The sequence below is a fragment of the Trachypithecus francoisi genome, unplaced genomic scaffold, assembly GCF_009764315.1.
Source record: "Trachypithecus francoisi isolate TF-2019V2 unplaced genomic scaffold, Tfra_2.0 Lachesis_group15, whole genome shotgun sequence".
NCBI classification, from domain to species: Eukaryota; Metazoa; Chordata; class Mammalia; order Primates; family Cercopithecidae; genus Trachypithecus; species Trachypithecus francoisi.
In genome coordinates, this window is record NW_022681460.1 from 85099898 (window position 1) to 85113050 (window position 13153).

The 13153-nt window shown below is 37.8% G+C and overlaps 1 protein-coding gene across 1 annotated transcript in view; it reads right to left on the bottom strand.

Annotated features, from left to right (window-relative positions):
- Positions 1-1553: 1553 nt before the first annotated feature.
- Positions 1554-13153, bottom strand: part of ENPP1 (ectonucleotide pyrophosphatase/phosphodiesterase 1) — an 82925-nt gene continuing 71325 nt past the window's right edge. Inside the window, exons 21-25 of the mRNA XM_033235441.1 lie at positions 12804-12933; positions 11620-11700; positions 10321-10453; positions 8659-8821; positions 1554-5148 (exon numbers count right to left, since the gene is read on the bottom strand). Of these exons, the coding sequence (XP_033091332.1) occupies positions 4978-5148; positions 8659-8821; positions 10321-10453; positions 11620-11700; positions 12804-12933 (678 nt within the window). The 3' untranslated portion in view covers positions 1554-4977. The remainder of the gene's footprint in view (positions 5149-8658; positions 8822-10320; positions 10454-11619; positions 11701-12803; positions 12934-13153) is intronic.

Here is a 13153-nt window from a genome sequence, read left to right on the forward strand (position 1 = left end):
ATTCTGAGTTCTGAATTTCTGATATATCATTTAAAATGTCGTTTTAATTAAAATCCTAAAACTATCCCTTGAATTGAGAATTTACAGGCAAGTAAAAACTTAAATTTAAAACAATAGCAATGGGTAGGATGAAAGATACTTCTTTTATGTTCCTTCCTTTTGGTATCCCATGAGCATAATGCCTCTTCCAGGGATTCTTCCATTTCTAGTAGACTAAAATGTATTTCACGTATCTATGGGTTCTGGTATGAATATGATTTCTAGTAAACATTTTTTTGTTCAGTCACTATAATGGAGAGAATAAATACAAAAATTTCACATTAAAAGAATCTATAGAAGTGCCAAGTTTGGTTCCAGACCATTCTAAATACTAAAGAATATATATGCCTGTCATTTGTTTTTACTTGGAAGTATGATTAAATATAATTAAAATACCCAGAACAAGGATATAGGTCACAGATCAGGTATGTTTACTCTATGAACCTGAAATGAACTCGCCTTTCAACATTACAGCTGTGGTTAACTGTCAACAACCCTTGGACTCAGTTTCATGTCTTCAGAGAGGCACCCTCGGCCGTGACCCTACCCATCCTCCACACACACATAGCCACAAAGGAAAGCACCCAGCGTTCTGTATATATGTTTTATTTGAACATCCACATTTCTTAGCTTAGAGACACTTATATTCCATACACTTTTCTTCTCTCTCTCTTACAATATTTAGACTGGCCAAAAACCAGGGAAAATGTCCTTGGCTTCAGTCATTATGAAATTTTACTTAATGCTTATGAAAGCACTCCTGTGATAAGCTGCAGCATGAAGTGTAATCACCACATTCAGTTTCAAAGTTCAAAGGCCCATTCCTATGATGGGTAAACACCTACCACAGTGCAAAGAAGGAAAGTGACTGTGGGTAATGACAGAGGAAAAGTGAAGGGGGTAACAATTTCTCCCAGAGGAGGGGGTGGTCCCTGTTCCATGCCCATCTTGTCTCCTTAAATAGGAACGGCCAACAGGCCTAACAGTCCTTGTACTCTACGCAGCTGCTTCCCTTGCTGGAACATGAGCATCTGCCTTCTTCTCCCTGAGGTTTGTCCTCTTTTCTCTGATTCTTGGAAACATTTTTAAGTTCTGCCAGGTTCTCTGTTCTTTCATGAATGAACTGATGGAAATTTTCTATGAAAGTTACTTACCTCACTTAAGAAGTACACAGTGGCTCATGCCTGTAATCCTAGCACTTTGGGAGGCTAAGGTGGGGGGATTGTCTGAGCTCAGGAGTTCGAGACTAGCCTGGGCAACACAGTGAAACCCCGTCTCTACTAAAATACAAAAACTTGGCCGGACGTGGCGGCGTGTGCCTGTAATCCCAGCTACTCAGGAGGCTGAGGCAGGAGAATTGCTAGAACCCGGGAGGTGGAGGTTGCAGTGAGTCAAGATCGGGCCACTGCACTCCAGCCTGGGCTACAGAGTGAGACTCCATTTCTTAAAAAAAAAAAAAAGAAGTACTGACTTGTGGCATGGCAGTAGAAATCAGGATAAGGTTTCACTTTGCATTTGAAAAGCTAAGAACAGCCTTTACTGGAGAAAGTAGGATAAAGGCATTTCCATATATGTCCATGGGAATTTACCATTTAAATTTACCATTCAGATTTGAATTTACCATTCAAGCTAGGGAGTAGAGATCAGTCACTTTTGCCATTTTATCAGTTTAAAACTCTTTCAAGAAAAGAAAAGAAAGGAGGAGTCTCTTCCAAGAAAACAAAAGAAAAAAGTAATACTGTGTAAGAACCACAGAAGAAAAGCTAAGTAGGAGCAGATGTGGGTGCTCTTTCCTTAAGAGTCAGCATAGAATGTAGAGAGTGACATTTTCTTTAAGAACAGATTATTATAACAAAGCAAGAAAAAGTATATTTGTACATAAGTTGGTCACAGTGACACTTGTAGAAAATATAAGTAGCTGTAAATGGGAAAAATGTCAAAAATGTTCCATCCAAGGAATGTTAGAAGGTCCCTTCTTTGCCTTGCTTATCTGAAAAGTTCCAATTCACCCTACAAGCCTTAGCCCCAAGGCTGGGAAGCCACTGCCTCTACTACCAAGAAGCATCCAGAGTCTCTCTTGTGCTGCATGGCACCCCTCCTGTGGCTTCATGATAACATCTATCACTCTTTAGGGATCCTTTACACTTCTGCTGCCTCTTCTCCCTAAGACAGAGAAAACTGTCACTTGTTCTTTTATGTATTCTTGGTGTCCAGCAAAGGGAACAGGCATCTATCCATTTAATTAAGCTCTGCTAAGATGCTTTGAGTTAAATTATATATGTTTGTGTGCTGGAAGAATATATAAAAATCAGTGAGACACTTCTACAAAGACAGAGTAGATATCCTTCTGCTAAATGCATATAAAAATCCTGTATATTATATTAAAACACAGCAAGACTCTGAACAGTACAGAGAAAACGGACAGGCTGGGAACATCAGGGCCCAAGGAACAACACTGTGATGAGTTCCTTGCATTTTCTTTTCAGCTCATATATTTCCAACTTGGAGCTCAAAAAGTCAGCAACCTGGAAACGTCAACAAATGCAGGGGAAAAAAACCCTGAAAGAGTCCCGCTTTCTCTCCTGCCAAAGGACCAGAAAAGGGTAGCCAAGCAAGGGTAAGAATGGTTCTACTCCAACCAAACACCATGGAAAAAACCATGGCCCCACCCATACCAGCAAATGCTGAGTGGGGAGTCTAGACTTACACTCTCACCAAGCTGTGAAGAGGTGTTCCAGCTCCCCTATTTTGGTGTTCTTGGTGTCCAGCAAAAGGGAACAGGCATCTATCCATTTAATTAAGCTCTGCTAAGATGCTTTGAGTTAAATTGTGTACGTTTGTGTGCTGGAAGAATACAACACCAGAGTGGTGTTGGAGAAGGCTGTGTAGGCCACTGGGAATTTCATTCCCACCTGGTGTAATGAAGCCCTTCCTGGTCACTCCTGTCCCACAGCATTAGTGGAGATTCCCAGGGCGCAGCAAAAGGTGCCCTGCACATCCCAGCCAGGGAGGAATCAATAGAGGCCTAATGGGAAACTGAATTCTCACCTTGCTCAGTAGTAACAAGGGGACCCTGTCACTCAGTATCAAGGGAGGCTGACTAGGGAACCTGGACTCCCAGCCACACCTGGTAATAATGAAGCAGTACTCCCAATTCCCCTGCTGTGGTGGTATCAGAGAGAGTTGCCTAAAGCAGAAGGTTTAAATAAGACCCATAGTCTCATAACATAATACCTAAAAATATCCAGGTTTCAATAAAAAATCATTTCACACACCGAGAAACAGGAAAATGCTTCTGAATGGAAAAAAGACCATCAGTAGATGCAAACAATGAGGTGACAGATGTTGGAATTATCTGATAAGGATTTTACAGCAGCCATTACAAAAATGCTTCAACGAGCAAGTATAAATGCACTTGAAACAAATGAAAATGTAGAAAGTCTCAGCAGACAGAAATTCTCAGCAAATAGAAGATATAAAAAAAAACCAAATGGACATTTTAGAAATAAAACACACAATAACTAAAATATAAAAATCAGGAATAAATGGGCTCAACAGCAGAACAGATTAGACAGAAGAAAGAATCACTGAACTTCGAGACAGAAGAATAGAAATTACCTAATCTGAACAAGAGAGAAGCAGGCTGAAAAAAATATCATATACAGAGCCTCAGGAAACTGCAGAACTTAAAAACAAACAAACAAACAAAAAAATTCCTAAATTATTAAATAATTTTCAGTTGCAAATTGGATTTTCCAAAGGTCTTTGCAGCTGGCCCTTAGGCTGTTAAAGAATGATCATACGAAGGATATATAAAAATCTTTGGTGTATGTACTGATATTATACCTAAATTGGACCTAGGTAGCCTAAAAGTTAATGCAGTCTTTGAAGATTTACAGATAGGGACAAAAAGGTACAGTCAAGGTAGTAAAGAAATCAAGATCACTGTGTCATTTATCATGTCCACCAAGAAGATGTGAGGTGACATGTTCTCTTCAATCTATGGAACTTCAAAGTGCACCGCTTAACAGAGAACAGCTCTGCAGTGGTAGGGTAAGTCTTGTGCACAGACAGAAACATTCCTACCATCTCAGTAAAAAAGGTACCTTGCATGTACTGACTGGTGCTCTGAAATTTCGCCAAAGATAAGATACAATTTTAACAGTCAAAGGGCCACATTTAAAGCCATTGTAAACCTATGTTAATTACCAGTGAGCAGGATGGGAATATTTCTCTTTTTTTTAATACAAATACAAAGTAAGATTTTATCATAGGTAAGTATGTTCAAAGATCGTCCCTCAAAGTTGAACTTGTTTGAACCATTAAATCTAAAGAAATCCAATCAAAAAATTAAAAAAAAAAAAACAAACAAGATTAACAATTTGGCTTTTGAGGGGATATACAGCAAAGACTGAAACAAGATCTCAGAAGTATTTTGGCTTCTGTTAATTTTTTGTTTTTTTGATTAAAATGAAAAGAAATGAAACTCCAACTTAAAAGAAATCTAGAACTACTTTAAAATCCTCGTAAAGATAGTCACATAACATGGGCTACCCCAATCCTACTAAGTCTACTGTTTGCCCAATGCCATCAAGGTTTATATAGTAAGATTCAAATATCTGGTATCCAGACAATGTTCACAGCTACTTCTCCCTTAAGAGAAGCAGAAAGGCAGTTTTAGGTGTGGTCTGTTTTTATCCCCCAAACTTGATCAATGTATACAATGCTTACACATCCAAATATGTGCAAGATTCAACAGGAACCCTCTCCCACTGCTGTGCTGAGTACGCAAGTTTCCCTGAGATGTCCGCATCACCAAGGGCTCCGTTCTAACTCTGGTCGACAGTTTCTGAACAATGCGATAGTGTAGATAGAGGACTATATAAAATATAAGTTTCTCTCAAAAAGGTTTATGGTGTTTGGGGATAAAAAAATATATCAGTCTTCTTGGCTAAAGGTTGGCAAATGTGTTTTCAACTTTAAAATGTCTGACACGGGCTCTTTTCTTTGTTGATAGAAGCTGAGTCCAGTGATGTGCTCAACATCTGTGATCCGTGCTCTGTGTAACATTAACAGTTCTTCAACCCATGAGGATTCATGCTTCCCATGCTAGCAGAATAAGAAATATAAAAGAAACGTTACCAAGAGGACACTCAGTTCACTTCTATACACGCTCCATCTTCCCAGTTTAATCATTTATGAGACTTCAGCTCTAAAGTGGAACATGCCATATGATTTGTTAGGCATCATCTCTCCTCTCGAGTAGCTTTCCTTCTAATACATACCATGTATGTTTGTTTAATTAGATGCATCAAGTTTGGGAAAAAGAAAGTATACATGGAAAAGATGATCCTGCATTAAATAGGTTTAAGAAACTTCAATGGTGTGGAGTTAAAAAAAGTCGGAAAACAGAAATTACATGGCATGGTAGAAAGAATATGGGAATTAATATAAAGAATCTGGTTCTCAGTCAGAATGGCTATTATTAAAAAGTCAAAAAATAACAGATGCTGGCAAGGTTGTGGAGAAAAAGGAATGTTTTTACATTGTTGGTAGGGAGTGTAAATTAGTTCAACCACTGTGGAAGACAGTGTGGCAATTCCTCAAAGACCTAGAGGCAGAAATACCATTTGATCCAGCAATCCCATTACTGGGTATATAAGCACAGGAATATAAATCATTCTATTATGCAGATACATGCATACATATGTTCAGTGCAGCACTAGTCACAATAGGAAAGACAAGGAATCAACTTAAATGCCCATCAGTGATAGACTGGATCAAGAAAATGTGGTTCATATACACCATGGAACACTATGGTGTATGTGGTCAATGATAGACTAAATAAAGGAAATGTGGTACATGTATACCATGGAATACTATGTAGCCATAAAAGATTATGTCCTTTGCAGGGACGTGGATGGAGCTGGAGGCCATTATCCTTAGCAAACTAATGTGAGAACAGAAAACCAAACACTGCATGTTCTCAATTATAAGAGGGTGCTGAAGGATGAGAACACATAGACACGTGTGGGGGAACAACAGACACTGGGGCCTGTTGGAGGGCAAGGGGGGAGGAGGGAGAGCATCAGAAAGAACAGCTAATGGATGCTGGGCTTAATACCTAGGTGATGGGATGATCTGTGTAGCAAACCACCATGGCACACATTTACCTATGCAACAAACCTGCACATCCTGCACACATACCCCTGAACTTAAAATAAAAGTTGGAAATTTTTTAAAAAGAGACTGGTTCTGTGACTATCTTATCGGGTAAACTAAGGAAAGTTATTTAACATATAAATCTTGATTCCTTTATCTGTATCCTCCTCATTGGGTTATTTTGACGATCAAATATAATGATGTGTGCAAACATACTACAGAAATACTAGTTTTTATGAGAATGTGTTATCTACAAAGATGCATAAAGACGCCCACGTGGGCCAAAGCCACATGCTAAGAATGGTGGAGCAGAAAGAGGGAAAAGTTCTGGGTCCCCAGTGGTGCAGTTGACCCAAAGCGCCATCCCAGGACTGTGCACAGCTGGACTTCCTGTTCTATGAGGAATCTCTGACTTGCGTAAGCCACTGCAAAGGCGTTTCTGTTACTTGCTGCAGAACCCTACTCTAATTGATGCATTCAATGACGATATAATCTCTGAAAATAAAGAAAGTAATGAAGCAGGCAATGGCTGCATGTATCTAAGAATGCCCACAAAACTGACAACTTTCAGCAGAGTCAGATCAGGCAACCAACTAGTTAAAGTCTTGCTATTCTGTATTTAATTCTGAAGAATAAGGGGAAAAATAACTTAATGAGAAATGCGTTCTATAGGAACAAGTAATTCTGAAAGTTTATCACAGAAACAAGGAGAGACATATCTTCACGAATTTTAACGATATATACAAAGACTACTACCATCAAGGATGGCAAATGGACCACTGTATTCTACTCCTGGGCCCAGAGAAGAGCTCACTATTTTGTTTACTTCTGTGTCCTCAGTACCTAGAGCACTTGATTATAAATATCAAAGGAATGAATGGCTGAATCAAAGTAGTAGTGAATGAATGAATGAGTGAATGCAGCACTCTTCTCTGATGAGCTCATACTGGATCTCAAGATCCTGACTCCAGGTATACCTACCACCCATTCACTAGGACTGGTATGAAAGTTACATCTTTTTGCAGATTCAGGTCAAGACGTACTTGGTGTCACTTCAATGGAAAAAAAAAAAAAAAAACAGGAAATGTGGGAAGCACTCTGAAAGAAAAATGTTTTGGCTCACCATAAGGAAAAACTTAAAAATTGCTAAAATGGGCCGGGCGCAGTGGCTCACGACTCTAACCCCTGCACTTTGGGAGGCTGAGGCCGGCAGATCACCTGAGGTCAGGAGGTCGAGAACAGCCTGGCCAAGACGGCGAAACTCCATCGCCACTAAAAATACAAAAATTAGCCAGGCATGGTGGCAGGCGCCTGTAATCCAAGCTACTCGGGAGGCTAAGACAGGAGAATCGCTTGAGCACGGGAAGCGGAGGTTGCAGTGAGTGGAGATCACGCCACTGCCCTCCAGCCCAGGCGACAGAGCGAGACTCCATCTCAAAAAAAAAAAAAAAAAAAAAAAAAAAAAGGCCGGGTGCAGCGGCTCACGTCTGTAATCCCAGCACTTTGGGAGGCCGAGGCGGACCAATCACGAGGTCGAGAGATCCGAGCCTGACACGGTGAAACCCCGTCTCTACTAAAAAAAAAAAAAGAAACAAAAATAATTAGGCGGGCGCGGTGGGGGCTGCCTGTAGTCCCAGCTACTCGGGAGGCTGAGGCAGGAGAATGGCGTGAACCCGGGAGGCGGAGCTTGCAGTGAGCCGAGATCACGCCACTGCACTCCAGCCTGGGCGCCAAAGCCAGACTCTGCCTCAAAAAAAAAAAAAAAAAAAAGCTAAAATGTTATGCAGTCATGATGTCCCAATCTACAATGTAGATTTTTAAAATTCTGAGCAAATAAGATAATATAAAACAATTATTCCCTAAAACAATTATTCCCAAACACACTGGTATGACAACAGGATAAGAAAGGAAAATATTTTTTATAATTAAGTGATGCATAGAAAATTTGAAATGTTGTCTAACAACTTTAAGACTAATTTATAACAGTGCTGACACTTTGAAATTATAAATCCAGTTTTGAAACAAGAGAAAATCCATACTTCAGATAAACCTAGACTTTAGTGGTTAAGCCATACAAAGTTTGATGATGATCTGATTTTTAGTATCTTTACCAGACAAAGAGGCCAGGCAGGGTGACTCATGCCTGCAATCTCAGCACTTTGGGAGGCCAAGGCAGGAGGATTATTTGAGGCCAGGAGTTCAAGACCTGCTTGGGCAACAGAGCAAGACCCTCTCTCTAAAAAAAAAAGAAAATGAAAAATAAAAGCAGACAAGGGTAGTCTTCCCCAAAGATACGTCATCTTAAAAGATCAAATTTAAAAGCATCCTGTAATTTCAAAGTCCATGTATACTCAAGAGTTGTGCTTTCTCTCACTGTAATGTCAGATGTATGACACAAACAAATATGCGTATGTCTAGATTTTCAACATGCAAAGTAAATATACAAAAGCTACTTACAACACAGCTCTCACTGTTATCAGTCCTGTGAGGCAAAATGAAAGCCAAGGTGTCTAAGTTTTCACAGTGCAAAGGAGTCTGAGATGCATCTTTACAGCTTGTTAGCACAATAAAGAAGTGAGTTGGAATCAAAATTTCTTGATTACGGATGACTCTTTTTTTTCTGTAAAATATGCCAATATTCATTTTAAGAAAGAAATAACTATCTTCCTTTTGATGACTATTTCAGTAGAGCATGCTTTTAATACATATACAAATCAAATTCAAACAAATAATTAAATATAAGAAGCTAGTAATCACAATGCCTCAACATATTCTGCCAGATTCAGAGTAATAATAAGACAGGCAGATAAACCAAGTCCAAATTATTTTTGTTTTCTGTAGAAATTTATTGACTTTTGGAATTCTTTTAGTTCTACTTAAAGACACTGAAATTGAAACACTAAAGAAAACAAAATATCATTTTTAAACACCTATGACCAAGAGTATAAACCATTACCGATAGTCTTAACTTCTAGGCCATTATAGACAAATAGTGGGCAGAGAAAGAACTGGTTAGGAATTTTTTATTTCAGCCCCTTCAGAGAGGACATGTTGTCATGAATTGTTTGTTCTAACTGGATTTTCCTCCTTATCTTAATAACTTAATCTTTTAAACTGTAGTATATTATCAAAGATGTCCCAAACATCTTTACCTCATAGTCAATTCTCCTATTTCTTTTCGTTTTAAGGCTGTTTGTTTTTTTAGTATCTTTCAAAACTTAAGGTAGTAGAATCATTGTTTTCAAATATGACCTTATGTAGAATCATAATCTATAAAACTATTTAAACAGAGGGCTCTGGGTGAAGCCGTGAGTAGGAAGCATATGCAGTTCTCTTCTTTATCCTCTCTAGTGCTACAGTTTCTAAGGCAGCTTTATGCCTCAAGGGAAAGTAAAAAACTGTAACTTTACAAATTGATGTGCTCTCCGGTGTATTTTGTAAGTCACATATAATCTAAGTCAGCCTGGGAGAGTAGGAAAGTTCTGAGAAGGGATGAATCTCAGTGGAATCTCAGTCTTTTTCCTACGGACTTAACAGCGAAATTCTTTCCCAAACTACTGAAATTATTGTTTTAATAAAGATCAACCAGTTTCCAAAATGTTCTCTCCATCTCTTTTTTTAAAAAAGCGCCACTGATGGTTTCCTTCAGATGGTTGCTTTTTATCATGCCCTTCCAGCCAGAGTTGGGTAAAAGGTGTAACAGTCACCCAAGGCCACCAGACTCCCAAGCATTACAGCTTTATAACCCTATTCTTTCCTAGACTCAAGATATCTGTAGCCACAACATAGAGCTCTTCATCTTCTGAATGACAGTATATTAAGATCATACCTTAACAATTAGCCACACAGAGATCTTAAATGAGTTCAACATTTAAACTGAGCTCAAAAATTACTCAACTGAACTGAATGGGTGAGAAACACTACTTCTTTTACCTAAAAAATATTTTACTGAATGTTGAGCAAAACGCCAAAATTGATCAGATATTTCAAAAGGATTCCTGTGTAGTCAGAAATGTCATACACAAATATATGACACTGGATAAAAAAGGTTCTGTTGACTCAACTGGATGGTAATCCCATTTGGTTCCTATTTTTAAGAGTAATGAAATACGTTCTTACTGCCTCAGAATCTCTAAGGAATCATAACGTCCATCATAATCAAAGTCAAACACAGGACCACTGACGACATTGACACCATTTCTTTCTTCAGCATACTTTCGCAGTAGGGTGTCATGAAAGTAGCGCCATATAACTGAAACGAGATAGAAGACAGTGTAGTTTCAAAAGAACAAGGTACCATGTTGTCATGTGAAATAAACTAACACCATGATTCAAAATTAGCATTTATAGTAAATAAAGATAAAGTCAAGTTTGGCTTCAGTCTTTGCTTTTTGTGTTTTTTGTTTAGAGACAGGGTCTTGCTATATCACCCAGGCTGGAGTGCAGTGGCACAACCATAGCTCACTGCAGCCTCAAATTCTTGGGGTCAAGAGATGCTGCTGCCTCAGTCTCTAGAATAGCTAGGACTACAGGTGCACATCACCATGCCCAGTTAATTAAAATTTTTTGTAGAGACTAGAGACCAGGTCTCACTGTTTTCCAGGCTGATCTTGAACTCCTGGCCTCAAGCAGTCCTTCTGAGTTGGCCTCCCCACAGTGCTGGGAGTGCAAGCATGAGTCACCACACCCAGCCTTGGCTCCAATCTTAGTGTGAGGCCAAAACTTCATTATTCAGCCTTGGCCTTTGAAAGGACTCACAGACAAAAGCTGAACCCAACTCTGTTTGAGGTATCACTGAACAAGTACATCATGTTCAAATTGTGATCATATGTCATCATCAAGCATAGCAACATTGCAAACACAAACAAGGCATATTATTCAGATTTCCTATTAATATCTGAATATTAACTTTGAAATATTCACAAGTATTCTAGATACATATTAGAGTAAAAACTCTCTATGCTTATATTTTGATATTCTATACATCAATATAAGTAACTATATTTTTATTCCTGTAAAAGCCAAATGCTGCAAGTAAATGATGATGTAAAATCTATTCATTTGAAAGCACAGACAATTATCAAGAACTTCCAAAAAGTTAAATAAGGAAGCTGAATGAAAGTTAATATAAGCGATAGCAGACTGTATTAGCTGAATAACTTTAGGAAGCGCATCATATACTTTCTCACCAAAAATGTTTGCAAACAATTAAATGCAAAGCAGAATGGATACTGGAATATATGATAATTCTCATATTTGTAGAATTTTTGTGTACTAGTATGCTTATAGTTAAACCTTTAAGAATGTATTTGGTATTAATTCATTTAATCTAGATCATAAGTCCTATTACATATGAATTATGCCTATATGTGCAGAAATTAATTAAAATTATCAAATATAGAGTTAACATTTTTTTACCTTGAAAACTCTGGTACATTGGCACTATATTTGTAGTAAGCAAAGCTTCAGAATATATTCCACTTGAATTTTTATTTAGTTCTACAAAGAGAAAAGAGGACAAATTTTTCATTCTTCACAAATAACATAAGAAATTATAGTTTCTCATGGCAGAGGTGAGCATTTTTAAAAACTAGCTGAGTACCATCTTAAACCTGAAAAACTTTCCCAAGTACTGGGTCAAGGGAAAATGTAATGTGTTTGGTCAAGTCCTTTACAAAAATAAAATATTTAAGTCTTTTCAAGATGAGCATGTCAAAGAAACATAAACTTTAATAACAAGAGCCCCAAATTAAACATATTCAAACTTTATTGACCTTATTTCAGCTAAAAGGAATTGTGTTGACAATCTTCTTTCCTTACACTTTTTCACAGTGAAAAGAAAAAAGAGAACATCTGGCTCCAGAACAACACCTGCTACCCAGAAAAAACATCACAGGATGTCTGTCTCGAAATGCCATACAAGGCTTCTCTGTATGAATTTGAGGCTTGGACCTAGTCTATTTTTATAATGCAATAGCCAAGTTCTGACTTCAGACACACACTCTGGGAACTGAACTGGATGCTGATGGTAGTTGAGCACCTGCAGGTTTCGATTTTTGCCTTTTAAGGCTGGCCGCAAAATGGCTTCTCATCAACATACAAAATTGCCATTTCAAAAAATAGTATACTTAGCTTCAAAAAAGCCATTCCCTAGAGGTTCTGGATCAGTGAAAAAGCAAGAATATTTAAGCCTCTACCTTTACCTACTTCTCTGACAATCGCATTTTCTTTTTAAACAACAACGTTAGATCTCCTTCCTAAGAACCTTGATATATTCTTCCGACTTGATATATATATATATATTATATATATATATATATATTCCAACTTCACAGTATTCTCAAATTCTGTTTGAAAGAAATGCAGAAAGGAACCATGAAGTGTGCTGCTTCCACATCTGCACTAAATCAACTACCCCCCAACAAAAAGAAAATTTTATAAAATTTAAGTTTTAGATGATTAAAATTTTTCCGTTGGTAGTTCTAGACCACATCCACAATTTTTCACCAATAAATAATGTATGGTAGGATTTATAAACAAGAAAGAAAACAAAAAGGAGAAGAGGATAAGAAAAGGGAAGGTAAGGAGAGGAAGAAACTTACGTGGTGGGGAGAGGAACCCGTAACTCACTTTGGTATTATTTTTATAAAATGAACATTTATGGACAGGACTAAGAGAAATTCTAAAGTCCTGGTACAGACAGTTGGAAAAGTCTTCCGTAGAGAAACTGTCCTGAAGAACGAAATGAAAAGAACTCTCAGATATCAGGCACAGAGAAGAAAACTGCTTTATTAATATTTAAAGGTGAACTACATCATAAAATTATGAAGCTCTAGCTGTCAGCTCATGTCCTTGACTATTTTCCCATTTTCCTACTAGTATATTCATCTTTTTTTCTAACTAAAGTGTAAAAATGCTTTAAAATATTAAAGATACTAATTGTCATATTTGT